The sequence below is a fragment of the Nothoprocta perdicaria genome, unplaced genomic scaffold (genome assembly GCF_003342845.1).
Source record: "Nothoprocta perdicaria isolate Ctin4 unplaced genomic scaffold, notPer1 scaffold_255, whole genome shotgun sequence".
Taxonomy (NCBI): Eukaryota; Metazoa; Chordata; class Aves; order Tinamiformes; family Tinamidae; genus Nothoprocta; species Nothoprocta perdicaria.
The window spans coordinates 366,581-394,225 of record NW_020455483.1 but is presented as its reverse complement, the minus strand read 5'-3'; the positions used below and the strand labels follow the sequence as shown (position 1 = coordinate 394,225).

The 27,645-nt window shown below is 36.6% G+C and overlaps 2 protein-coding genes across 3 annotated transcripts in view; one reads left to right on the top strand and one right to left on the bottom strand.

Annotated features, from left to right (window-relative positions):
* PUDP (pseudouridine 5'-phosphatase) overlaps positions 1-3,394 on the bottom strand; it is a 66,632-nt gene extending 63,238 nt beyond the window's left edge. Inside the window, exon 1 of the mRNA XM_026040395.1 lies at positions 3,302-3,394. Within this exon, the coding sequence (XP_025896180.1) occupies positions 3,302-3,392 (91 nt within the window). The 5' untranslated portion in view covers positions 3,393-3,394. The remainder of the gene's footprint in view (positions 1-3,301) is intronic.
* The window catches only part of STS (steroid sulfatase), a 97,030-nt gene continuing 72,655 nt past the window's right edge, over positions 3,271-27,645 (top strand). The window contains exons 1-4 of one of the 2 annotated variants that reach the window (XM_026040393.1): positions 3,271-3,332; positions 4,110-4,256; positions 5,975-6,053; positions 26,456-26,608. In XM_026040393.1, coding sequence (XP_025896178.1) covers positions 26,463-26,608 — 146 coding nt within the window. In that variant the 5' untranslated portion in view covers positions 3,271-3,332; positions 4,110-4,256; positions 5,975-6,053; positions 26,456-26,462. Of the gene's footprint in view, positions 3,333-3,634; positions 3,861-4,109; positions 4,257-5,974; positions 6,054-26,455; positions 26,609-27,645 lie in introns of those variants that run through there. The other variant, XM_026040394.1, reaches the window with a different exon arrangement.

The following is a 27,645-nucleotide window of genomic DNA, read 5'->3' as shown; positions in this document are numbered from 1 at the left end:
AATGTGTCAGGATGTAACTGCAATATAGAAGCATATAAAGACAGGGTTTTTTTTTTCTGTCATAGTTCATGCACTGATGGAGTTTCCAGCAAAATAACTCATCTATTAATTTTAACTGTTAAATGACATACTGTCCACAGGTGCTGTGCACATATATTATTTACTAAATGAAGGCACTCCTTTCCAGAATACTCATTTCCTGGCAACTGGAAAGATGGACAAAAAAATGCTAAGATTTCCATCCAACAGCTCAAGGGCAAAAAGAAGGCAATACAAAAGTAGAAAATTGYAGAGGGGGAATCACATTGCTTTTAAGTGCTGAACAAAAAGGTGTTAGATAACACTTCAAATAATGATACAGAGGGATTCCAAAAGAAAGGAATGAAGCAGGTTCTTACTCACACTTCAGGGGCAAGAACCTTCCTAGTGAGTTTAAGATGATGTGTCAAGGTGGGTTTCAAGGGCATCTTAATCAGACTCAATTATGTTAAAGAGATGGGGCAAGATAAAGACAAAAGTCAGCAACACTTTCGTAAGGCCTAGTTGGAGCCACATAAAATTGATGGATGCAGGTTCTATAGGATAACAAACCATTCCCAAAGCAAAAACGCAGGAATAAGAGCCTCAAATCCTCCCGAAGGATTTTATACTGACCATTATATTCATAAATGTCTTATGGGTATTTAGTCTTACAGAAGACCATTCCATAAATTCTTTTAAACACAACTTAATTTGTGTTTAATTTTAAACACAAGTCTTTTAAAGTGGAGTTTTAAACATCCACTACTGAAAATCTCTCTTTATCTTTCAAAAWAAGCAATTTTATGCAGATTTAGATGGCTTCTAGAAACAAGTATACATTTTGTCATCCTCCATAAGCACTATGTTATACATCAAAAGATTGTTAGAAAAATCAGAATTGGAAGTAAGAGAATCAGAATTGGAAACTGTAACGTAGGTTTATAGGTTGACATCAGTACATGTCTCATTCAGAACATTTGCAGCAGATGCGTAGGGCAGTATACATTTGCTGTGTGTCCTTTATTTCACTTCCTCCCTAAAATAACTGCAAATTTCATAGAGCATTTAGGAATCTAGGGGAATTCCAAACAGTCCAAACTGACTTTTTTTTTCCTCCTAAGATTCAGAAGTCATCACACAAACAGATTAATCAAAAATTATGATAAAGTTGTGACAAAACTCTTAAGCTTTTACAGAGTTAAGCATAGTCCAAATCCTCTAAAAGGAGGTACAACTTATGAAAGTGATAAGGTGGTATCCCTTTACAACTATTATTACATAATTATATAATTAGAGYTCTACAAGTGTAAAATTACAATAAATAATACAACACTTTTTAAAAAGAAGAAATCATATTTGTATTTTAGTGGAAGAGTAACTAGGTAATGGAAGTATGACAYAACACTATCAGTTTGAAAGATGCCTCCCTTATACGTATGGAGAAAAATAAATTACCTTTCCAAGTATAAATTCTTCACCTAATTATTTTTTTTATATACATACACACACACACACACACACATATATCTATGCATTTAAACCATCATAATAATAAATGTCTGGTATTTTATTTGAACAAATCCAAAAAGGGTCATAGCATATCTGCAGCTGCACTTTAAACCAGATAATTTTAATAACAGCAAAGAACAGGTTTACACTTTGAGTATTGCAATCTTGGCAAGCTCAGGTGCAAGAACTATAGATCCTTTACAATTATGTTCTCAGCATGACGTACAGTTCATAATCTAAGGCAGTTTTAATGCCCCTTCACTGTATGAGCACCAGGGGTTTGGAGAATTAAATATGATTCAAAAACTCTTTTTTCTTCCTGCATGGAATGTTACAGCAAATATTAAATAGAGACAAGATGGCATCTCATTTAAAAAAATAATAATAATAAAAAAAGCTCTTTAGTTCCTAGAATATTGTCCAAAGTCAAAGCTTGAAAAATGTTTATGCACAGTAAGTTCACTTAATGCAGATTCCTACTATCAAGGCTTAATACTCATATTGCTCAGACAGCCTCTTCTGCTCAAGTGAGTATTCTGTCTGAAGGAGGTTTTCAAAATGTATTTTAAACACCAGTAGCAAATGAACAGGCTTTCCTGAAAAAAAAAAAAAAAAATCTAAATAAAAATAATTGCTTCCACATAACCCAACATAACTCCAGGCTATTTGAGACTCCAGTCCTGAAATTGAAAAGAAATCAAAAGGAAAGAAGTCTTGCTAATGTTACTGCTTTGCATGGTTTTGAGAGCACAGGCGAGGCAAACACCAAGAAAACAGAGGCCCCCAAATCCCTGATCAGACAGGTAATCCCCCGTTTTCCTTTGAAACACAATATCGTAACTTCTCTGACCCTGTTACAGAGGTGAAGGAGAGAAGGATGCCGCTTTCTTAGGAGCAGAATAATTCAACTACTCCTTTATGGAAGCGAGGGAGCAAAACCAGGCACTTCTCAGAGAAAGCATCATTCCCTAAGACTTCGCAAGGGGTATTCCCCTGAAGTGCAGCAGTCTGAGCTTGCCACAAGGATCCCGGTCACACCTGCTAGGAATTTACCCCAATCAGGAGCCGCTTCCTGTGCCGTGAACCACGCAGGCTAACTCAAAAAGCCCAAGCCGTRCACACAAAACGCCTGAGGCGTCAGGCAGCAGAAATGAGTAAATGAGTAACGCGGGCTTTCCGTGCTCTGCGAGCTCCGCCGACTGCTCCCGCGCGGGGGGACACGGCCGAGGCGCCGCCCGCGGCCCAGGGCGCTGCCAACAGCGCAAACGTTTCTGGCYGCCAGGAGCGTTTTCGCGTACCCCGGGCAGCAAGTGCAGCCCTGCTGAGACAGGGCCTCCGAGGCGCAGGAGCGTTACGCTTTAGCCCCAAACATCCTGCCCAAATTTTAACCGTTCTCCCGCTCTCTCACACACATCTCCCTGCTCTTCCCACCCCAACCGCCACTGTGTGGCCGGTGAGAGCAAACGGACCAGCCTCAGATCCGGAAGCGGGGTGAAGAAAGGAGGAAGGGGAGAAATAAATATTTTCTGGTTATTTTGTGCCCTTTATTCAGGCTTAAATAAAAGCGGCCGCGGGGTTGCTGCTGCTGGCGGCCATGRCGGGGCCGCGCCGCGCCGGCTCCCCTGCCCCGGCCCGGGAGGCGCCTCGGCCGGGGGGCGGTGTCGCCCCTCGCCGCCACCCCTGGCTCCGGCCCCGCCGCTGCCCTCGCCGCCCCTCGGAGCGGCGCCGTGGGAGGGAGGGAAGGAGAGGAGGCGAGGAGAGGGCTACACACCCAGCAGCAGGCCGTCCATGTCGAAGATGAGGTGAGTGACCGGCCGCGGCGCGGCCGGCGAGGAGGAGGAGGAGCGGGAGGCCGCGGCCATGGCGCGGCGGGTGGCGGTGCGCGTGGCGCTGCAGGCGCGAGCGGAGCCCAGCGGAGCGGAGGGCACGGCCGCGCCGGGCCGGGCCGGGCCGCGTCGGGGCGCGCGCGGGGGCGGCGCCGCAGCCGCAACGGAGCGAAGCAGAGCGGGCGGCCGTTACTGACACGAAAACCGTTGGCCGGGCGAAGGGGTAGCACGGAGAAGCGCTACTGCCCTTCTGGCCTACTTATTTATTTTTAAACTCTTTCTGTTTGTTCGTATGCTATATTAGCGASTCCTTCTGAAGTCCTTTATTTTTTCTTTTTCCTCCTTCTCTTTGACGGGTTAAGTGGTTTAGGCACCGTTTTCTGGCAGTGCTTTGTGTGCCCAGAGTTGCTGAGATTTACTAAAGTTGCTGCTGGCCTAGTTGCCTGAAAGCCATAAGGAAAAGGGCTGGAGACTACGTCAGACTTGCTGCGAGGAAGGCATAAAGTAATCCTCCTAGGGGTTACAGAGTGTATGAATGTGTGAATCACCACTCACTTGCCTTTTTTTTTTTTTTTTTTTTTTTTCCCTTCCTCAAAGACTCTTGAAGTTCAAAAACCGAACCCCGGTGTTCCCGAAGTGAAAGAAATCCTGCCTGTGTAGCCCCTCCGCATGGTTTTGTCTCTGCAGTCACAAGGGGCTGAGGTAGACATCTTCATCAGTCCTTCTTTTTTCTGCTTGTCTCTTTTCRTGCAGGTAACTCACCTTTGGGCATCAAGGCCATCTGTTACAGCCCGAAACATCAGTTGCAGTAGCAGACATGAAAACAGCTCTATCAGACTCCCAAGGTGACATGGTGACTTGAAGATTTATACCGCTGTGCAGTTCTGTCCAAAACCAATGGTTAGTTGTGACTTCACAGAACTGAAGTCCTTTCTCTTTTATCTGTAGTTAGGTGTCTTCAGCAATTCACATCACACAGTGCCATTTCCAACATTTTTTTTCCTTTTTTTTTCCCCCTTTTTTTTTCTCTTTTTTTTTTTCTTTTTTTCTTTTAAGGCCTAGCTGTGGGTGTTGCACAGTTTTTTTGAGAATTTTCATTTAACCTCCTTATATATTGCTCTCTTCTTCAGTCCCTACGCTCCTTCCCAAATAAAAACTTAAAAGTATGTTTCTGAGAAATTTTTTTGGAGGGAAATCCTTGTACCATCTTCAATCTTGTAAGTAAGAAAACATAAAACATCCATGGCTTTATTCTTTTGATAATATTTTTAATAATAAAACTTTTCTTTCAACCAAAGTTTTTTTCAATTTGGGGTTTGTTTGATTTTTATTTTGACTTTCTATTTTATTTTACTTTATCACTCTGTAATAATGCTGCTTAGGCCCTACCTGTCTAGGTTGGGGGCAGGGGAGAAGGCTATGCATATTGCCTTACGTGTCTTGTAAAATGTCGTGGATAATTGTTTTAATAGACTATATATAGAGTTAAGAAAATTTGTATTTCCAGATATTTCCCTTTGTCTRAAGTTATAATATAAATGTTAAGAATGCCCATGACAATTTTGTCATATAAATACTGCGTAATTAATGTTCAAGCTTTGTTTCAGATAGAACATATATTAGTTTCTCTAGTAATTGAGTTAACTTGAAGCAGAACTGGCATCAAAAAAAAAATAGTCCCCAATTCAGTGTATCTAAAAAACACACAAATCTTTTATGAGGGAAAAAAAAATCATTATCATCATATAGTAGCATTTGGAATAAATTTCTACTGTAAGAGTCGAAGTTGCTATGGCAAAGGTTTCTTGGAGTTTAGGTTGTAGAGCAGCAGTACATGAAGGGAATGCTGCTAAAACTATTTTTTTTTTTTTTAAGAGCTTATTTAGAAATTGATTGAATGTATCTGTTGGTACGGTAACATCTGTACTTGTCAACAAGAAAATGCATCAGTCAGATATCTGGAGTCACTGTTCTAGCTGGAGAAAAATATAAAATTCCTTCTTTCCCTTTCCCTCACACAAAGAAGAGAGGTGGCATTGCACCATTTTTATAATATGATCAACTAAAGCATATATATAAAAAGCATCAAGCTTGTGCAAAGCTGTGGAGTCTTTAAAAGGCAAATAAATCCTAAAAATAGCCTTTTGTATAAAAAAAAAATGCAAAACAGAACTGTCCTACACGTGAAGTGAACCCTTTTAAGCGTTAAGTGGTCTGTGTTACAAATTATAGTGTCAGCATATGAACGCAGTCAGCTTTGCTGACATGCTGATGACCTCAGTTTGCCTTGCTTTAGTCTGGCTCATGGATTGTAATCAGCGTGATGTTACATTTGTTAATTCTTCAAAGCTACGTTCAAACACAAAAAAAATATTTTCAGTATAGACAAACTGTTTACGTTTATTCAGGTATTATTATATACGCAAATAAGCAGCGCTGCTCATCTAAGTTTCATTGGAGTTTGCCTAAATATTAGTCTCAAACATCTGAGCAGTACTATTTTTTTTTCTTTTTTTCTTTTTTTCTTTTTTTTAAGCAAGGAACAAGTTGAGGTATGGGAATGGTGTAGTTGCCTTTTATATTTGCTACTTTGTTTATTTTAAAACTTTTTTTTTCAGGCGATGAGCCTATTTTGGTAACTTCTGAGTTAATGGAAAACACAGTGTGGTGGAGGTACAGTAACCAGTAAAACCAATAGTAAGTTGTGCCTGTTAACCTGCTTATTAAGGAGGGCTACTTGAGTTACTGAAGTGCACTGCACCTTTGAATTCTGCAAAGTCTGCATCATCCTGCAAAGATGCAATTCACTTCAGATTTGTTTTTTAAATGAATCCAACTTTCTCTTTGAGAACATATCCAAGCAGGTGAAAAACCTTTCCCACATTGTATGCTGCAAAGTGGTATGTGTGCATGCTAGATGTTTGGTTCTTTTTAATGATTAAACTTTTAACTGTTCATACCCAAATATATATTATATTTGTCTTTCACATAGTATGTTAACATTATTTCTGTTGGTCTTGCATGTCATGTCAGCTGAAAATATTCAGGTTAATGAAATTAGATTTGCAACATACTTTAGCGCTTCAATCTAAGTAACTTTTTTAAAAAATGTCATTTTCMTTTTCTTGAAGCTTAAATCTCTTACACATCACTGAAATTTAAGCTAGTAAGTTTTTTGTTTGTTTGCTTGTTTGTTTTTTATGGAGAGTAAAAGTTTCAAAATATGTGCAGGTGTTTTGCTAAGTAATATACCTGACCCCAAAATTTCAGTTTGATATTTCAGCACTTCACATTGTTCTTGGAACATAGCTTCACTTAGAATATTCTTTATAGCATTGGTAGAACTGTGTTTTTCATATTGAAATGACTGATTTTATTTTTCTTGTTCTGCAGGCACCTTGGCAAAGAGGATAAACAGATTTGTAGACTATTTTGGTTTGAATATTAAAAAAAAGCTAAGGGCTTCAATAAATCGAGCAATTCAGGCGCTTTCACAATGATTTACATGAACAGCTTCTAAACCCACTATTAGTACCAAAATTCTTGGGAGTGATTTGTAGTTAAATGCAATTTAGTTCAGATATAATCTGTGATTCACAACAATTGCTATAGTTGAGCCTGATAAGCCTTTAGAAAATGAAGCATTTGCCAGTGCTAGATGTCTTCAAACGAGAGCTTTTCACCTTAGGAATGTGAATTAAGTGAAATGTATTGTTTCAGTTCATGTTGTGACTGTTGGRAAAGGGAAATGAGCATATTATAGATTAAGACTATGAAATAACTTCATGCCTCTGCTAATCTACATCATGATCTGTTAATTACGTAGTAAGGAAAAGAGGAGTGTATCTCCCCAYTGTCATGAATAATGGGAGTCGTCTATGTAGTCAAGTATGCAGGCCATGTATTTGCTGGATCTTGCATTCAAGACACCTTTTTTCTGGGTCTTGGTACTTGCCCCCAGGTACAAGTGACTTAGTTACAAAGGAAAGAAACGTGATGTATGCTGCAAAATACACTCAAAATATAAACTTTGGCCATCAGTAAATTTAGCTGGGACTCTATACTGAAGTTCTTAAAACAGTGATGAGGGGTGAATTTCAAGTGGAGCCAAGAAAGCACACAAGAGAGAACAAGATATTGAGATGCTTTTAGGTGGAAATTGGTAAATTTATCAAAGGCATTGTACAACAGAATGAACAGTTTCTGAATTTTGGAAATTGAGGCTTAATTGAGACCCTGCTTTGGGGTCATTTTTTATTGCCATTAAAGTCCACAAAAATATTTTCCTCTCTATTGTATGTCTTTTTGCATTATTTCTGGCCTTCCAGTGCCATTGGCTGCACCCAGGCTGTGGGAAGGAATGCGTAGATGATTATCAGTAATACTGCCATTGAAATCCTGAAGAGTTTAAGGGGTGCGTCCTGTTTAGTTGTAAACTCTCAGAAGGATTAGGGCTGAAGGGGACACATCCATGGTAAGATTTGAAGTCTTGTCTCTTGTTTCTCTTCTATGATTTGGACTTGTGTAAAGCTAATTTGCAGAGTTTTGTCGTTATCATTTGTTTTAAGCTGAATTTCCATTGTTGCAGGAGCCTGAAATACTGGTTATGCTTTCACTTTTCTTTCTGATCTGTGTGTGAATGTAGCTTTTTTGCTGCTGGTCTTTCCTGTAGCTTGAGTGTTACAGATCATAGGAAGCATTTGTATTTATAGTGTCACAGGGAAAGCATGCACTGTCGACCTTTCTGAACAAGACATCTATCATGTCCTGGCCTGCAGAAGGGGTGGAGCTGAAAGCAGTGACCCTCACTGGTCCCTTTCAGTCTTGTGCACCTAAGCTCTACTCCTTCAGAGGTTGCAGTAATTATATCTGCAGTCCGAGAAGAGAAAGGCACGTGATTCTCTGGGGCAGAAGCCACTGAATCAGTGATGTGTGCTGCATGTTCAGCATGCCACAAGCTGGAGAGTTGAATATACAGATTTCAGTGTTTGTATTCAGCACACTTTGTGAACATGATACTAAGATATCTACCATGACTAGTGTAGTGCAGATAACTGAGATAGCTGACACTCAGCTATCTATCTACATGACAAGGGATAATGTGCAGTCTCGAGGGAATTGCCTCTCTGGCCTTCCACTTACTTCTCCTAAGCCCTTTCATGAAGGCAACTGTCACCAATTCACCAGCCCCTCCTGTTTTTTGTGCATCACATCCTGTAGCCTCACACCAGCTGCCTTAAACCCCTCCCATGCACAGGCAGTGCTAGGCAGAGAAGAGCCTGGGAAGACGCTCCCATGTGTGGCTATTCCTCTTCAGCCTGAAGAGTCCCTTCTCGCTCAGCCTCTCCTAGGAGAGAGGCTCCAGTGGCCTCCTCGCCTTTGCATCCCTTTGCATCACTCGCTCCACTCTTTGCCACCAACCTGAGTACTGTAGGGGGGCTGTTGGAGGCCTCCACCACAACACACATACCGTTTCTGCATTCATTCTCAGGCTAGTCTAGGTAGCTGGGTCTGTCTAACCATAGAAACCATAACACTGCACATAAAACATATGAAGTAGCAACTTGGCTTTGGAAACTGGAAAAAAACAGGGGAGTAGAGGTGGCAATGCCGTTGTGGCTGAGTTATCTCTGCAGGCAGTTCTTCGCTAGGGAACTTGGGGGTTTATCAGTAGCTGCTGGAGTTTGTATTTCTTAACTGAACCTTAATTGCCTGCTGGGAATATCTCCCCTGCTGAAGTGACTTCTGTCTCGTCTTCCCTGCACATTACACACACAAACACATACTGGTTGTATAGTGCCAAACAGCAGTGTTGCTGACTGCCAGCAGCAAATGTATTTTTTGAGCAGTAGCATGTAGGACATGGATGTATATGACTAATTTTGGGGTGCGGAAATAATCCCTTTGTTATGTTGTCTGCCAACATTAAGTTAAACATATGCATACATGTGTTGAGGAAATGTATGAAAAAATGTAAATTTATTTCCTGTTTCATACTTCCAGCTAAAACAGTTGTTATTTAGCAGGAGATCAATAAAACATATTTGTTTCCATTAAATCATTTTTAAAACAAGAAACACACTTGTACCTATTGATATAGCCAAATTAGCCACATATTATGAATACCTAGAAGGAAATACTGCATACTTGGAAGTAGTATTGCAGTGAGAGTCATCTAGCTCCACCTTTTAAGTGCATCTCATGTCACAGTGACACTGCAGGATCGAAAGATTCCTAGATTTTTTTTTTATTAAATATAGGTAAGACTAAAAGAGTTTTTCAAGATCTAGCTGAATTCTTTGCACTGAGACAGAATTAGWTTTCCTTAAAATGTCCAAGAAAGACATTTACCTAAGATTGTCTAGAAAAACCACCAAATGTTTTGCTCTGCTTGGATAGCCTGTGTTCTTTCTGTGTTCTCTTTTTGGATTTAACAAACTCAGTTGCTGTAATTGTCCCTTTAGTTGCCTCTAGTTTTTCAATATCTTAAGAGGTCTAAGACTTGGGTAAAGTTTTGTAGCCACTCATTTTAATAAATGACAAGTAGAAAAGTCACTTTCTGCTAGTAGGCTACATTCCTAGCCCCAGATACAGCATTTTAATTAAATCCTAAACCCCCCCTTTTGTAATAGTCTAACTTTGTTCACTAACCAGCGATTTGTATTTAAGTATTATATGTCATGATTGCTGCTTAGTCATTTTTTTCCCCATTTTGTACTAGCCAAATGCTTTGTCTCCTCTCCCTCTTATACCTTTGCCCCAATCCTCTCCAAAGCAGAGTTTATTGTGGCAGTAAAAAAAAAAAAAAAAAGAAAGAAAAAAGAAAAAAAATAGTTAGTGCTAGAATATTCTTTGAGATAAAGAAAAAATGAGTGTAGGAATTCACAGAAGGAAGTAATTCTTGTAGCAGTTGAATGGTGAAGAAATGGAGCAGATTTTGGAGCCTTTCTCTTTGTGATGGAATCACAGAATCACAGAATATCACAGAATATTTAAGGTTGGAAGGGACCTCTASAGATCATCTAGTCCAACCTTCCTGCTCAAGTAGGCACACCTACAGCATGTGGCACAGGGYRGCATCCAGGCGGGTTTTGAAGACCTCCAGAGTAGGAGACTCCACAACCTCCCTGGGCAGCCTGTTCCACTGCTCTGTCACCCTCACAGTAAAGAAGTTGCTCCTCACCTGGAGACGGAACTTCTTGTGCTCCAGCTTGTGGCCATAAGGCTGTTTCGAGGCTGACTGTTCTGTGAATATTACTGTATATGCAGATTTCTGGAAAAATACCTCTGGACTTTGGTCGCAGCAGTATRTTCTAGCAAAGGGAAGGCTAGCAGTTTATTATTTCTTAAGCATCAGACAAACATATTATGGACTGAGAGTGATATGAAGCCGTTAATGCCGTTACAGTAAGTGGGAAAATGAATTTTAAAGCCTGGTATATCTGTTTCTGTTTTACTGCAGACATAGTTTAGAATTTAAGCTGACTTTTAGCAGTTCATTCTTTACTTAAACTGTATATTAGTGTTTCTGTCAGTATCTACTGTTTCCTTTCAAAAACTGAAAAATATTTTCATATCACGTGTCCAACAAAGTTTTCTTTAGGAATCACTTCAATCTAGATCGGCATTAATTATGAGTAGTTAATACTGAGTTCTATTGGAAAAGAAAGGTGGCAACACATCTAGCCTTTGAAGAGCCTAATACTTAATAGTTTGAAAGGTCTTTTGTGTTTTCATTTGTTTTTTAAGTATGAAATAGTTACTTCTAGCGAGGCTAGTGAGGCAGCAATCCACAAGCAATAGTTACAAAATAATCGTTTTATCATATTGCAAAAATGTGTGCATTATTTAGGCCAGTAGATGATATGACTTAAGAAGATTGTGTATTAAGTGTTAACAACTAGGTTTGAACAGCTGGTCCATAATTATTAGTTTTTAACTGGCTATTTTATTTTATTTTATTTTAGTATTTATTTATTTTTGGCGGGGGGGCTACAGCTGTGCCTTCGCCTTCATCTGAAAAATCTAGGSGGGTGGAGAGGGAAGAGAGAGAAAAAAAAAGTACCATATAGTAGCATGTGCCGTTTTGTCCTGCCACGGGGACGTGGGACCGGGTTACGCCACGTTCTGCAGTTGCAGAACTCCCAGGACGGGCCAAGTAACCCGGGAAGTTTAGAGCATCAATCAGTAGGTGGCACTCTTGCCGCTAATTCTCTCCCAGCATCTTCCGGGGTGGTGTCTGCTCTTCTTAAAAACTTGGAAAAAACGATAGTAAGCACTTGGAATTGCGAAATATTTCATTCAGTAGGGAATTTGCAGCTTCTTGAAAGAGCTGACAGATTTTAAAGACCTGCAAGGTCATCCACCTTTTCCAACTGTATCACATCTAGGAACTATACTAGTACATCTAGTAAATCCAGGGCAGTGTAGTTTTCCTGTCTCTTCAAGCCCTTCTTTCTTTAAAGATGTTGTTCTATATGTGACTTCAGGTAACCTAGACAAACATTGTTTGACAGTCAGAAAATATGGCTAAAAGTGGCTACAAAACCTGGATCTCTCTGTTTGTATGAACACAGACAATATGATCTTTTTTCCAGTAAAACTTACATAATTAATTCTAAAATAAGCACAACCATTACCTAAAATGCCAAAATTACTATAACAATACAGAGTTCCAAACACAAGCCATTGTGACTTTCTCAGAACTGCGTGTCACAAAGTCCTCTGCAATTCAGAAGTTTTATACCTTTCTTATAATGATTCACTTGAAGTCTTCCAGAGGAAAGACATGGTGACAGGATTCCAGGAATGAAACATGCTAGTGTTGTTTTTGGGACTAAGAATGAATGCATCAAATTACAAATAATTGTTTTTTTTCCACTGAACATTTGGTATACAATAAATATATTTTGTATATATAAATATATGTTTTGTATAAATAAATATATGTTTGTATATACAAAGTCCCAAGGAAAAGCAAAAACTTTTTTTCGGTCTAGGTGTCTGCCTTTCTCAACTAGCGTCTGAAAATCAGACATCAATCTTGCTAGGATTTCAGCATGAAAAAAAATAGTGCAGATATCCTCTCAGTTTTCAACTCTGTTATCGGTGTATTTTATTTGTATTCCTGTGAAGTACAAGCTAGCATTAGTATGTGGAATAAATATTAGGTGGAAAAAGCATAAGAATTTAGATGTGGTGCACCAACATTCAGACAGTCCTGAATAACAGTGTTTTTTATCATTTTATTTTCTTGAAGATTTATGTACTACCCCAGGTAGATGAACGTTTATTTTGTATTTACATTTAAGCCTAAGCAGCTGAAGCATCAGGAGAATTTTTTTGATGATCAGAGGCAAGAGGTCTACCCCACTGCAGCCCCTCTTCCGCTAGACATCAAGATCCTGGTCATGTAACAAATGCGAAAATCAGAGGGCTTTGCTCTCATATCTATATGTTACAAAAAAAAAAAAAAATGTTAGTCACAACAGAGTATAATTCATTAACTGACAGATATATCCAATATCATTAGAGACTACATTACCGGGATAACCACAGCCTAAATGCCTTCCTTTTAGCACCTTGTTCAATCCTGCTGCTTCTTTGAAGCCATTCAGTACTTGTCACTTTAGCACCCCTTGGTGTTTTTTAATCACACATGGAGAATAAATGCAAGGAAAAAAACATTCTCTGTTCAATCTTCACTCAGTTCTCAAATTTGTATGGTAAGAGGAGGAGAATGTTAATGATTTTTTTGCAAATTATATACATTGCAAATACAATTCATTTTTATTTAGATAATAGAATTTCAGTATATGTAGATATTGAAATTGTTAAAGTATCAAGCTTTTTCTGTTTCCTCAATGCATGTTGCATCTCTTCTGTTTCATCTCTTGTAGTGCTTTTTAACTATACATATAATGTTTTCAGTATTTTCTAAAAATATGCTTTATCACAGATAAAAAATGGCTAGCTATTTGTAGGAAGTTAACAAGATTTTGAAATTTGATTGCTCTTTTTAATACTTCTATCAATGGCAAGTAGCTGCACAGTTTTATCAAAGTGTGATACAGAACTAGTGTTTCTGATTTGTATCTAAGAGAAAAGATTAGGAATTTATAATGATTTCAAAGATATTTATTATGTCACACTGAAATAGAGGGGAAAATCACAGGAAAAAAATGAACAAGCTTTTCTGTCATGGCAAAGCAAAGTTTAACTTAAGCTTTGTACTTAGCTCTCTAAAATCATTGAATCAGTTTTGTTTCCCTCAGTCATTCAGTTAGATTCAGTATTATGCCTAGAAGAAAAATGGTATTTTATATTTATTTTGTATTTAGTAGTTAAGACTTGGACTCTGTTAACTCTCATTAGCACCAGCTAACTACACATATTTGGGTATGCATCTTTCTTTTCCTTCTTCAGTTTCAGTTTCTTGTTAAAAATAAATAGAAGGACCAGGAGGACAGGGGTGGGGAGTGGGAAGATGAGGAGGATAATAATAACTAGCTAGCACTTGGCAAAGTTAAGTGAATGCTTTTTCATCTTGGAGTCCTTGGACTTCCTAGAAAGTCTAACTCCTAAAACAATACGTAGCAAGGAAAACAGGATTGTGTGTGATATACAGTATGAATATACAGAGAGAATTTCTAAATCAGGCTGCACCTGTGCTGGAGAAGTTTGACAACTATTGATCTGCAATTATGCTTACAGAAGGTGTGTTTAACACAGTTTCTCAGAAGTATTCTGCTGGAATGCTTCAAGTGTACAGAAGGCGGAAGTGTACTTGATATTCTTGCACCATCCTTGTTTTCCTAGAATATGATGCAAAATCATTTGCATTTGAAAAGCCTAACAGATGATCTTGAGCAACAAATTAAAGCTAGTTTCTTGGTTAATCATGTATATTTATTATGAAAACATGTCTAGATTATTTCCTATATTGTGAAGTAAGTTATTTTTCAAGAAAGAGAGTAGGAGTTGTGTACTAAGAAATCTTTTTCAGTGTTTTCCCTCTTCCTTCCCCCTCACATTTCTGTTTCAGTTCATTTACTGGACTTTATACCCAAATACTGATAAGTGCAGAGCCATCTTGCTTGAAAGCTAGAGGCAGAAACTCAAGCAATTCCGTGCTGCAAGGTAAAATTCCCCCATGCCCGGCTATATATAGCTTTATCTAAATATCAAGGTCATGTATAGTTGGAGTTTATGGTCTTTCACAACTCAAAGCAAATTCTTCATGGCAGGAAAACAGCAATTATGAGAAGTCATAACATAGTGTTGTCTTTTCCTCATTAACTTAATGCATTGTATATTATATGAACAAGAAAAAAAGAATGCTAAGAAATACTATCTTCGCTTGCCTATAATCAACCATAGAGGTAGAATTTTTTTAACAGAAGAGTTGCATGTATTAGAACATTTGCTGCCTACAGTGGGTTAAAAGGAGTATAAAACCTTGTGAAAGCAGTTAGAACAAACAAGAAAACAGTCAATTTGTGGTTAGAACATTTTCCTGCTCTGTTGCTGTGTTTTCTCACCACTTAAACCCCCTGTGTTCAGAAAGGTATGTTAAAAGCATTTTGCTATTTTCATTGCAAGCTTTGTTTTAAGAATCAAATGCAAATGAATAGTTAAATATTGTTTACGGAGTAAGGGAGATATAAATTGGAAATAAATTTGTAGTTTTGAAGTGAGACAGCGTTATGTGTGCTACAGTACTTTCTCTTTAATTCAAAGGAGGAAACAAGCAAAACAAGTATTTGTTTAAATTATATTAAACAAATCTAATATCTTCCTTTGTAATCTCATATATATCTATCCTACTAATTGGAGTTAGTTACTGAGAGGATAGTATGCGTTAGAGGAATCACGGAGATAGAAAGGATGACAAGGAGGAATAATAGAGAAACGGAGAAGATAAGGAAAAATGATCACTTCTGAATAGATTTTATCTGCCAATCTTATACCAAAAGTCTACATTTCAGTAAGCCCCCTGACACAAGAAAAAAGGGAGACATGAAGACTAATTAACTAAAAATTGTATTGAACAGAATCTGACCTCACGTACTGCTATGAACATTTTTGTAATGACGCAACAATAATATTGATTCCATATATCCTGTTTTCTCACAAACATATTTTCTGCCTTCTGCCCTTAGGGTACACTCTGGACAGATTTTGGTAAACACAGACATTAAATTCCTGTCAGACAAGTGGCTAAGGCAGTTTTAATACTGGGAAAGCCTCAGTAGGCAGTAGGAAGCCCTCACCTGATGCCACTCACCACTGGAAGAGCATGTGTTAAGGTGACAGAAGTCTTGGAGGAGGCAAGCAGAGAGTAAGAGCAGCATTGGTACTATGTGCAGTAGTGGAATAGTAGCAACCAAGTGCCCTTTCATGGGCAAGCAGAGTTGGAGAAGATGAGCTCTTACATCCAAGAAGAATTCTGTCTGTGAGTTGGGATGGTTGGTGCAGTAATATGGGAGTGCTTGAGTGGGAAGGGATTTGGGTATGGTTTAGAAAGATTAAGCTTCCAGAAATTCTCAGAGTTTGGAGGGGGAGGTGGGCATGACTTCTTCTATAAGGTGAAGTTTGAGGAGAAGTAGAAGGAAGTTTATTTAAGGTGAGAAAGTGATAGGAGTAACTCGGGCCATTTGAGATGGTTTACAAATGGATGGATTTAGTGCATAACAAGAATTGGTGGCTGTGGCACACAGGGCTCTGAAAATGCAAGTTTGAGCTGCCTCAGATTCAGAGCGTTAATGATTTTTGGGTTTTCCACTTACTGGATGAATATTTTAAATTAAAAGGCAATGGTATAAAAATAGATTCTTCTTTTTCCTGCTGTGTTAAAGAAACAGTTAATCAGCTACAGCTAGAAGGAAATCTTGGGGCACAGTTCACAGAGAAACCTGAATTCTTCTGACACTGTCTTAAACTATCCAGATTGGGGGTCACATGGTGTCATATGCAAACATGCTTTCTGTAGAAATCACCAGTCAGTTAAAGTCTGTAAACCAGTGAGCTACTTTACCTTTTTTTCTTCTTTTTTTGTGTTTATATTCTCCACTGGCTGATAGCACTAAAAACTACGATGAAGAAATTTAGAAGCTGAGAATGTATGCTAGTCATTTACAGAAGCTATTCTTAGCTATGTAAGAAGCATCACATCTCTATTTAATGCAAGTTTTTATGTAATGGACAACTGGATATGTGAAGTTTAATGACAGTAGGGTATTAGTTATGAAAAAAACATGTAAATGTAAAAGCCATACATAACTCACTGATAAATAGAATCCATCATTTAAATCAGAAATATCTGTTTCATCTAAAGACACAGAGAGAAGGGTAATATCCTTTCTGGAAAACTTATTTAAAGAAAGAATCAATGACCAAAAAAAAAAAAATTATTAATTTCAAATTATTTTCGAATGTATTTGCACCATACTCCAGTCCAGATCAAAAGATAATTTGACCCAGAAATATCTGGAGCTATTGTTGAGAAATTGCTCAAATGTTAAACGAAAGCCAATACTGTCGTACCATGAGAAAGTGGAAAATATTTTTCTGTAATATTTTTATTCTTATATTTCTTAGTATCCTTAAAATGCCATATAAAATAAGATGACAATGTAGTGAAATGAATGTAGTCTTCAGGCAGTGATTTTGTTTATTTACATCTTGGTACTTTCCTTGTTAGCTCATATATGCAAAGATATGATGTCCTGTTTAACAGCAAGAACTCAAAGTTTCCAATTGTCTCCATGAAAGAGAGAGAAAGTGTGAAAAAAGGAAAGGAAAGCACAGTCAGTCRTGTTCTCCTTGGATGCAACAGAAGGAATTTCTTTGTGCCTTAGATGACAGCCATTTTTCTAGTATCACTCCCACAYGATATACATGATCTACGATGCTTTTTTGTTTTGTTTTGTTTGCTTTGATTTTTTTTTTCTTCTGTCAGCCCCTTAAAGGCCTCCTTAGCCTCTTGTTCTGTATGCAGATACTTTTAGAATTATTTACTGTTTCAGATATCATTCTTTTTAAGACTTTTATTCTACTTGTTGCTTAATCCTATTATATTTAAATTGCATCCTTGAAATACTAAACTAAGTATATTCACAAATAATTCTTTTTTCTTGATGGAGGAGTAAGTTGTTTTTATGCTTACTGAAATTAATAAATGATTAAGGCTTTGGTGTTAGGATAAAAAAGTTGACTAATATGCAAGTATATGCTAATATCTTTGCCCCTTGGCTTGCATATTTCTCAGGAGAAGTTTCTGATCTATGTAGTTTGCAATTAGACAATTTTATAGCCATGACACAGCTCAAAATCCTTCTCTTCCTAATTGCACAGGTGTTCTTTCCAGGGTAAATATCTTTTTGTTTTTTTAAGACCACATTATTTCATGATCCTTACTTTTTGTTTCCAAATATATTTGCCAATAATTGTATTTGGTTTTAAAGCTGCTTTGTGCTTTTAGTGGTTGCAATGACTAATGCAAGTAGTCTATCTGTGATAGAAAAAGGCTTCCTATCATATTATTTTGTTGATCTTTCTGAAGGATTTTTTTTTTTTACCTACTATGTTAATTGGGCAGAGTAAAAATTGTGAACAGATAATTCTGATTTCTTTGTTCTGGTTTTGCTTTAGATCAGTGAAAAAAAAAAAAAAAAACTTAACAGCTACAGAAATATTGTTTGCCTAGAGCTCCTTCAGTTATTTTTAATCCTGTTCAATGTAGTGAGTCAATCTTGTTGACCAAAAAAAAAAAAATAAAATAAAATAAATAAAAAACAAAAACTGTTTTTTTTTCACTTTATAAATGCTAGACAGGCCATTTTTCCAAGTGTAAGAATAAAAGAGAAAAGTGTTTTTTTAAAAAATTCAGAGTATTTTAAAAAGCTTACCCTCTTTGCTTTAAAATTGGTTATTTTTTCCTCTCTAAAGTTTATCTTTCTTGAGACACGTTCATGACTATGGCAGAACAGGAACATATCATTCGCTGAATATTGCAGCTAARAGAAACCAATGGAAGTAGTTCAATACCGAACTTGTACGATGCTTCTCATTTTAACATAAAGAGACAGAGTGGTGCTGATTTCAGGAGTTTGCTAATCTGAGATAATCCATATGCAGACACAAGTGACATTGCATTGCAATAAGGATAAATGGGGTGGTGGGTGAAGGGAGTTGTTGGTTTTTTATGTTACTCTTTCTGGGAAACAGTGCAAGCATTCAAGGTAGGCAGCACTCCTAACAGGCATTTCCTCTCAATTACTTTACTTACATTCTTAATATAACASGGCTGAGTCTTACCATGCAACAGACTAGCTCCTTGAAGGACTTGAGAGGGCTACCTGCAGCAGTCTTGAGCACACTGTGTGATGGATATGCCATTGCTCCCTCTTTTCCTTCCCCTTGCATGACAGGACAATCATGTGAGCATCCCATAAGCAGATGAACGCTCCCCTCAATGTGTGGTGAGCTTGGGAGCACGTGCTATCCATGGCCTGGTACATTCCAGTGAAATGAGCCAAATACCTGCTTTTTCACCTGGAGGCCTGAAGAGTGCACATGTGCATTTCCAGACTTGCTGTTATGTGTAGGTGCTCCACTGTTTTCCTTTTGCACAAGGATCACATGAAATAAGGTAATACAATCAAAGTGTCAGGTCCCAGGATGTTTAAGCTTTCCAGTGTCTGCATTAGACTTTAAGCGAAAGGCAGCAGCGAGGAGACAGTGGACCAGAGTCAGACTGAGTTCATAGCCTCTTCGTGGTCACTTCTGACAACAGCTTCCTTGAAATAACATTTTGGTCAAGTAACAAGGAGGAATGTAATTKCTGTTCTGTCATCGATAAAGTTTGTCTGATTTACTCTGTTTGTGTGTTTGTGCTTATAAGCTAAATGCTGGTTTGGTTATAGCTTACTTTAGAGACCTGATCACCAGTATTACCATAATCTTTGCTGTTYGATGTCATCAATATTACATCAAACATTCTTTTTTAATTAATATAAAAGAAGAAAAGGTATTTCAGAGGAAAATCTGATTACTCAGAGAGTAAGAAATTGTTACACCAGTAAGCTTAGTAAGCACATATGCGAAGTTATAGTAGCTGTTTTTCATACCAAGTTGCTTGGTCCCATTTTGGGCTGAGCACAGACAAACAAGCACCCACCATCAAAATGGCTTCATTTCATATGTCTCCAGACTAACCTAGGTGTTCAGGTTCTCTATCTAATGTCTGAAAAAAAAAAAGACTCTGATCATCACTTTCAGCACTTCATCACATCCGTCTTGTGAAGAGATGACTCATCCTCTTAAGGTGCCTGTCTCTGTTATTTAGAGAAGCCTAGATAATGAGCTCAGACTAAATGCGTAACTTCAAGGTGAATAAATTCAGATGGGTTGGATTGCACCATTAGTGCCAAGTCTGCATGGGTTATCTAGGTGTTTACTTCTGTCTGGGTAAAATTATATTGGCTGTATGCATCTTTATCTCTATTTTGGTATCTGGTAAAGTGAGCTCCATTGAGAAATTTAAGTGCTGTCGTAATGCGAGTATAAGTAAGAATACAGCTGTATTAAAAATAATAATTCTACATTGAGAACAAACTAATGCAAACAGGACTTCCTTAAATGGAATGTCCTTTTGGAATTATATAAAATAAAGATAACTGTATTTATTCAGTGACAAATTCCTTGCAAGCTTTTTGTAGCAAAGCAATATTAGCTAGCTTTTTTCACTGCAATTTCTCCAGGAAACAGATTGACTAGAAAAGTTATCACAGATAGAGGCAATGCAATGATATTATAAGATTGTATGTTTTGATTTTTAATGGACTCCAGAGGATGCTAGTGAGTAACTCAGGAGAGGCTTATGTTTTGTTTTTCACTAGATTTCTTGTTTTTCCTCTGGCAAGCATTTAAAGACTACCATTCCAGTGCGGAAAAAAAAAAAAAAAAAAGTTTGGCAAATTTCAAATTGGATAAATGGAAGCATAGAGTGAAGTGATCAGCTGTTTGTCTTGCTGTCCCTTCAAAGACGGCAACTTCTGCCCCAACCTTCAGTCCTGTCAGGTCTGCCTGGCAAAGCATCATTTTGGTGAACTTTATTCCCTTAGTCTATAAACTCCCTTAGACTATGTTACCTGTAATTAGACGGTATTTATCTTTTTTTTTAATGTGTTTTTGGTCCCTTGGTTTGGATATGAATGAAAATCTAGGAGGCACTGATTTAATCTTTTCTAGATGAAAACAAATACACTTAATCAGTCAAAGAGATGAAGCTTATGGTATGGTTGGTATGGTTGATCCAATTGAAATGGACGTAACCTCACTCTGTTAATTCCATCTGTGACCCTCACCATCCTGTAGAATTGTACAGTCTTTATCTCCTTCTCATAAAAGCAGAAATACAAAGTAATTTTTATCACACAATTTTTTCTTCCTCATATCCATTTGACACCCTTCAAAAAGCAAATATGAAAACCAAACGTTTCACAGATTTGGTTCTAGCATTAATACAAACATGAGTGGACAGCTTTTAAAACTATTAATGTAGCTAGAAATTGTGAAAAGGTTTTAGTTAAGCCCTCAAAGTACATAGGCAGGTGTCACGTTAGGTTGGATAATAGAGCATTATAAAGTTCATATTCTAATAGGCTCATATTAAAACAAGTATTTAGTCATAGTGTATATCAACAGCTTGCACATTTGGTCAGTCAGGATCTTGTAATATATATATTAAAGTTCAGAAAGGAATCTTTCTCATCGTTCTCATGTTTATGTTCTATGAACATCTAATGGTAATTTCTTACATATTTCAGCTAAACACTAAGTATGTGCTCAGAGGCACTGACCTAAAATACATTTGAAGTTATGGGGGTGCAAAGATAGAGCAGAGATGCAGCCTTCACATGTGCTTAGCCATTTTAGTAATGTGCAATTATTGAATCTGAAGTATTTCTCTAAAATTCTTTAGAACACTTTTCTCTGGTTCATGGAAGAGGGGTTACTCATGAATAGTTTTTAATTATTTTTAAAGGCGTTCTCTTTCTCAGAAAAAGAAATCTTGTGATTCTGTTTTATTATACTCTTGACCAGAGTCTGACACTGAAAATGAAATTACTCATAAACATTTGGCTAACAGATATGAATTAACTTGTATGTAGTTACACATTTTTATTTAGCAAGTGTATCACCAAAATAATCCTATCTTCCATTCATATTATAATGTACCACAGAAATTATTTCATAATATTGCTATTAATTCTGTTGAAAAAAATGTGAGTTTTTCTGTATATGATTCAATCCGAGTTAGTAAACATGATTAAACAAGAAATACGGCTTTTTTTTTTCTTAGAGTTTTTCTCACATCACACTAATTGAAATTTGAGTTGCAATGAAACAACCTTTATTGGCTTAAATACAGAATTTCATTTAGGTACATTATTACATAAAGGTGCATATTGACATCTAATGGAACTTTTTAGAAAATCATTCAGTATGTATATATGCAGGCTGATATGCACAACCCTCTCTGCACACACTGTGAGAAGGCTGAATGCAAATCATTTCCAACCTAGAAAACAAATAGCCACTTCAGTCTGGTACTGCATCTGAAGTGCCAAACCTATAGGTAAGATGTAAGATGCCTGTGTCACTTATGCTATTTTATGAGGAGAGGAGAAGCATGTAAAAAGCATGTCAAATGTGCCTGAGAGAAATGGGAAATGTTTTTGGAAATAAGCAGAAAGTCCTGGCTGCAGAGGGTTGGAAGGGACTCTAAGGTGTCTTACAGTGAAGGAGGAAAAATAATAATTGGGAAAAAAAAAAAAAAACCCAGCATTATGAAATAGTGAGTTTACACTACAAATTAATTAAAAAAAAAAAAAACTGAGAAGCAATCATTACCAAGTTACTACTGATCAGTTAGGATGTCATAACTGAGGGCATAGTGTTAGCAGACTGTAAATGCAAAGTAGGATTTACTAGTGAATTTTCACTAAGAATGGGATAAAAGTGTAGACTTTCTCTTTTCAAGACAATATGGTATAAAAAATAAAACTACTATGATTGGCTGTAAAAGAGGAGTTTTTAAAACCTTTGAATCAATCTTAAGACAATACCAGCAATTATTATTTAATAGTATAAATTGCTTCACCTTTGGTTGTAATTTAAAAACTTTTATTTCTGGTTCTACTGAAGCTGTTCTCTTTGCAGAGTCTTAATGCCTTCTTTCACTTTCACTTTCACATAATTTTAATGACTCTTAGGGAAACTAAGCTGGAGCTCTAACATTCATTTAAGCCAGGTATAATCTTTTTTTCTACAAAGCTTAAGGATAGCATAGCATTTTTAATGAGGTGAATATCTTTGAATGTTGCTTATTTCATAAAAAAACATAGATTCAAGGATAAAGCATATTAAAAGTTTTCTCAATGGATTCTGCAGACATATATTAAAAAAATAGTTACAGATAAATTGCTTAATCAAACTGAATAAAACAGTTGTGAGGGTTCAGCTGGGAAGACAGAGTCAAAAGTTTCTCTAATAATCACAGTTCTTGTAAAAGATACATGTGTCTGCAATAATCAAGATAAGGGGTGACCGTGATGAAAAAAAAGGCATAATTCCAATTCACTTGAGGAAAAAGGAAAAAAAAAAGAACACCTTCATTTAGCCTATGATTTGGCAACAATTTTTATTCAAGAATCTAAAATGCAAAATGAGAAAGTCAAATTATGGATAATTTTTATTATTTGTATCCATTTTATCTTAAACATTTGTTTTGTAGTGAATTTGTTTCAACACAAATCAACAGTGTAGATTAGAGTAACAATACTGTAGTTTGAAAAAAGTATGGTATGTGTATTTGTACACCTGTATACATGTGCAGATGTGTATGTGGCCACATTTATCTATATATACTTGTATATGTATCTTCATATATATTGATTACAATTTTTTATAGATTGAAACTGGGTGAATGTATGGATCTGAAATACTTATGTGGCTTCTATTGCTGCAGAAAATTAAGTATCATCTGAAATCTTCTCTAACTATCAACCACCTTATGAGGAAAAGATGTGTTAATAGTCCTATTTTACAGTAGAGGAAGTGGAGCAGGGATTCAAAATAGCACTTACATGTCTAACACATAATTAAAGAAAAATGTTCACACCTGAGTCTAGTATATAATCCTTTAAACCTGAAGACTGCGTAGGATGTTGTGAAGGTCAAAAAAAATTCAAATTAGTTCAGAATACACAAGTGAGAAGGTATTTAGCAAATTTCTTACTGTGCTTTCCATAAGCTTGTGGTTTGGCCTCTGATGGAGGCTAAATATTAGATTAAGTAAACACTTCATCTAATTCAGTGTAATAATTTTCATGTTAAATGCCTGTAAGCTTAACTATTCACCATTAAATACACTGATGTGACAGTTAGGACAGTGTGCTAAGAGCTTCATTCTTTATTTTTTACATGCTTCCCTTTATAATGCTCTGTATTTCTTTCTTTTGTATATTCCACTCAATTTTGTCCATCCTGTTTGTTATGTTTTCTAAGTATGTCTCTTCAAGTTGCATGACAGTGTGCTGTGCAGAAAAAAATAGGCCAGGGAGATCAAAGTTATTGGGATTTTGTTTCTCTGTTTCCTTATTCCTTTTACTGTATGGACTTTATGGAGGAAGAAACCCAGCCCCAAATCTGAGAATACTTGCAGATGTGTGATCAGACTGGTCTTAGCAGTACTGCATCACAGATATCTTTCTATTAACACATTTTTGTGGATTTGCAAAGTGAGAACTGGAGCTACTAGGCTAACCTTTCCAGAGTTCCAGACAGTAAGACATTTTCAGTGGCTTTGCAAATGACAATGATCCAGTTGATCTTAATAACAGGTTCCTTAGCTGATTATGTTAAATATTATTTAAAGAGATTCTATAACATATACAGTGGGAGATTTTAAAGATTGTCCATGATAATTAATTTTTTAAATATTTCAATGAGTAGGGTGCTATATTCATCCTACTGAATCTAGTTGCTACAAAGATTTGAAAAGTCTTTAAAATTCACAGAGGCAGTATTCAGTTAAGTACAATATTTCACACATTTATTACATTTTTTAAATATGGAAAACAAAATACTGTCTGTACTGAGGTAAAGACAGTACCTTCACTCTCTGAAGGACAATGAGTTTGCTCTGCTCTTTAGTGGCTGAGGACCTCTCACTTAGATTCTCGGGACAGCTCCATCTTCTAATGAATGTGCAGTGTGTTGTGTTTTTACTGGTTAAATTATACCTTGGAATTGCTGTTTGTAAAACCTACCAAAAAATAGCTAGCTTGGTGTCTGTAAAATGATGCTTTTATTAGTGTTGAGAGTGTTTTATTTTTAGATTTTATTCAGAGGTACGCATGGACAATGTGAAGCCTAAATGAGACTGAAGGTACTCAACGATTCTCAGAAATAGATGTACAGATCCTTTGAGTGCCCATGTAATTCTGTATAGGTCACCAATATTCTATATGTGTCAACCTCTGTGTTATCATGACCCTTAGATTCTAGTAATAGACAATAACAGAACATTCTACTAGGAACATAAGATGCTGCAGCAAGTTGTTTCAGTCCTGGGTCAGAACACTAAGTCAGTGTCTTAGTTGCTACCCTGCAACATGTAGGAGGCAATTCAAGGCAAGAAGAGCAAATTTACTGCACAGGGTAAACTCTGCACTGTGTATATCAAACACTAAGAATTAGCTAATATTAAAAAATAAGCATTTTATGCTGTGTGTGAGCCAGCACTACTTGCATGTATTCTTTCTGATAGAATGCCAATAATGCAAGTTTGGACTTTCAAGTCCCAGTCTGTATTGCTTGATCTCCAGTATCTGGATCTCTTCTTACTTGTACCAGTCCTGAGACTTCTCTACTCATGCTTTTCTTTCCAATAAATTCCCTTCATCTTTTGTAATCATAATTCCACTCTTCTTTTGTCCCGGTGTCTCCCATTTCACTCACCTCTTTTCCTCAGTTTCTTTGTCTCACCAGTGTCATATTATCCCTTCCAGTTTCTTAAGCCCTCTGTCAATCCTCATTGCTACCACTCATTTCTCTTTCCAGATGACTGTTTTCCCTCCTAGCTCTTCATTGTAGTCCATACAAGCTCTTCCAGTTCTATCTTCTTTATCTTTTCTATAGCTACTTTTACCCACATCTTAATGATCTATGCATCTATCTTCCTTCAGTCTAGTCTCTTTGTATGAATTCTTCCAGTTCTGTCTACTTTATCTTTTGTCTAGGTACTTATTTATTATAGCTCACTAGTTTACAGTTTTTTTCACTTGTAATCTGTTGTCCCCAGTCTCTCCTGAATTCCCTGCCTTTCCCTTTCCTATTACTTCACTTCCAAGTTTCTGCCTCTGTCTTCTTTTCCTTTGCTTTCGCTAACACAAGGAAACATAACATTTTTACATAATTTTGCTGTAAGGACTGATTTTTTTAAAAGATTTATGAAGGGTTTTTTTTTTTGATTGGTTGGTTTTAAATAAAAACATTCACTTTTATAATTTGGTAATCCCTCTGTTCCTTTTGCCATAATGTTTACTCTTTTCAAGAAAATCCAGATGGATTTTTTTTTTCCATTGTGAAGAAAAGTTTAATCATTTACTTCAGTGGAAGAATTTAATGATTTTTTTTCTTAAGTTAGAAAATGTGATCCCAAATGATTTCAGTTTCTATGTTTCTCAAAATAAATTTAAAACTAATAAAAAAAATAAAAAAACCTTGCATGCTGTCATGATTTATTGATAATGCATCTGTTTATACAAAAGTACTGTCATTGAGGTTGTTTACTGTTCTGTTTTTATTTAAAAGCCTTGCCTCTGGGTGGAAGGGATAGAGAGGGACATCAGATACATATAAAATAAAAAGAATAAACTCTTGAGAAAAAAGGCACCTCCATTCCCAAAGACAATCTTTCTTTTCTTCTGTGAAATCCAAAGCAATAATAGGACTAAGTCAGAGGAATACTCAAATAACAAAATGTACAGTTTTTATCTATAATGTTTCCACTTGCTCTTACACACCAGGAAGAAGATGATACAACTTTTATTTCTAATAATTTGCCCGTGTGCCATAAGGAATGTCCATAGTCACAATATTTCAAATCCCAATGCCATTTTACTAATGGCTGATGATCTTGGTATTGGAGACCTGGGATGCTACGGGAACAGAACCTTACGGTATGATGATATTTTTAGGGCAATTATGTATTTTTTTTCTGTAAATAGGTAAATTTAATATAAATGTGGAGACCTTTGATAAGTTTCTCTATATATTATCAAGCTAAATTTTCAATCTCCTTTTTTTTTACTAAGAAAATGCTTATCTCGTGTGATTTATCCCACTAAAGCATTGTGTTTTAAATAGATAACTGAGCAACCAAAATAACTTTAAGATCTAGAAAAAGAAAAGTATAATCAATAATTTTATTAAAAGTTATTTTAGTACAAATATAAATTATGTATATTTTGAAGAAGTCTTATGATTTGAGAAGAACATATCACTAACTATTTGGAGGAAAGTGCTATTTTTTTCCTTGTCTTTGTACTGTAGTAATTTAAATTCATTAAAACCAATATTAATACACCTGACTAATACAGCAGTGTTCCCCAGGGTAATCATTACTGTGTAAAAAGCACAAGCTGAGCCTACTTACCATATTTTGGTGGTGCAAAAAGAAGCTGTGATCAAAAGTTAAATAGAACATTCAGACTAAAGGCAGTGTCCAGTTGAATGTTAAGTGCCCTGTTAACATTTGTTGTAAGTGGGAGATTCTTGTAGCTCACTAAAACAACTCATCTTACAACTTCTGGTTTTAAACAAGAAAAAAATAAATAAATAAACACAGATGTTTGTGTCACTCCTTCCCAAGCAAAGGATCAGGAATATTGAAAGAACATTTTCTGATGTGGCAGTTTGTAATTAAATTTTGGAGTATGAAGGAATTATTTTATGTCGCTAGTTTTCTATAGATGTTATTATAGCAAAAAAAAGATGGAAAATTAATGTTTCTGACTAGTCAGCTGACAGAATAAGGGAATGTAGTGTGCCTTGAGGTCATGGTCATTAATCGAGGAGTTACTAGAGCACTTTGCAGTTCTTGACTAGTATTCATGCCTAGGATTTTTATTTATTCTTATGTTTGTTTTCTGTAGAACCAAAGACACAGGATTTCATTCTGCAGAAACCTATTTTCATATGCATTCATGTGCAGATT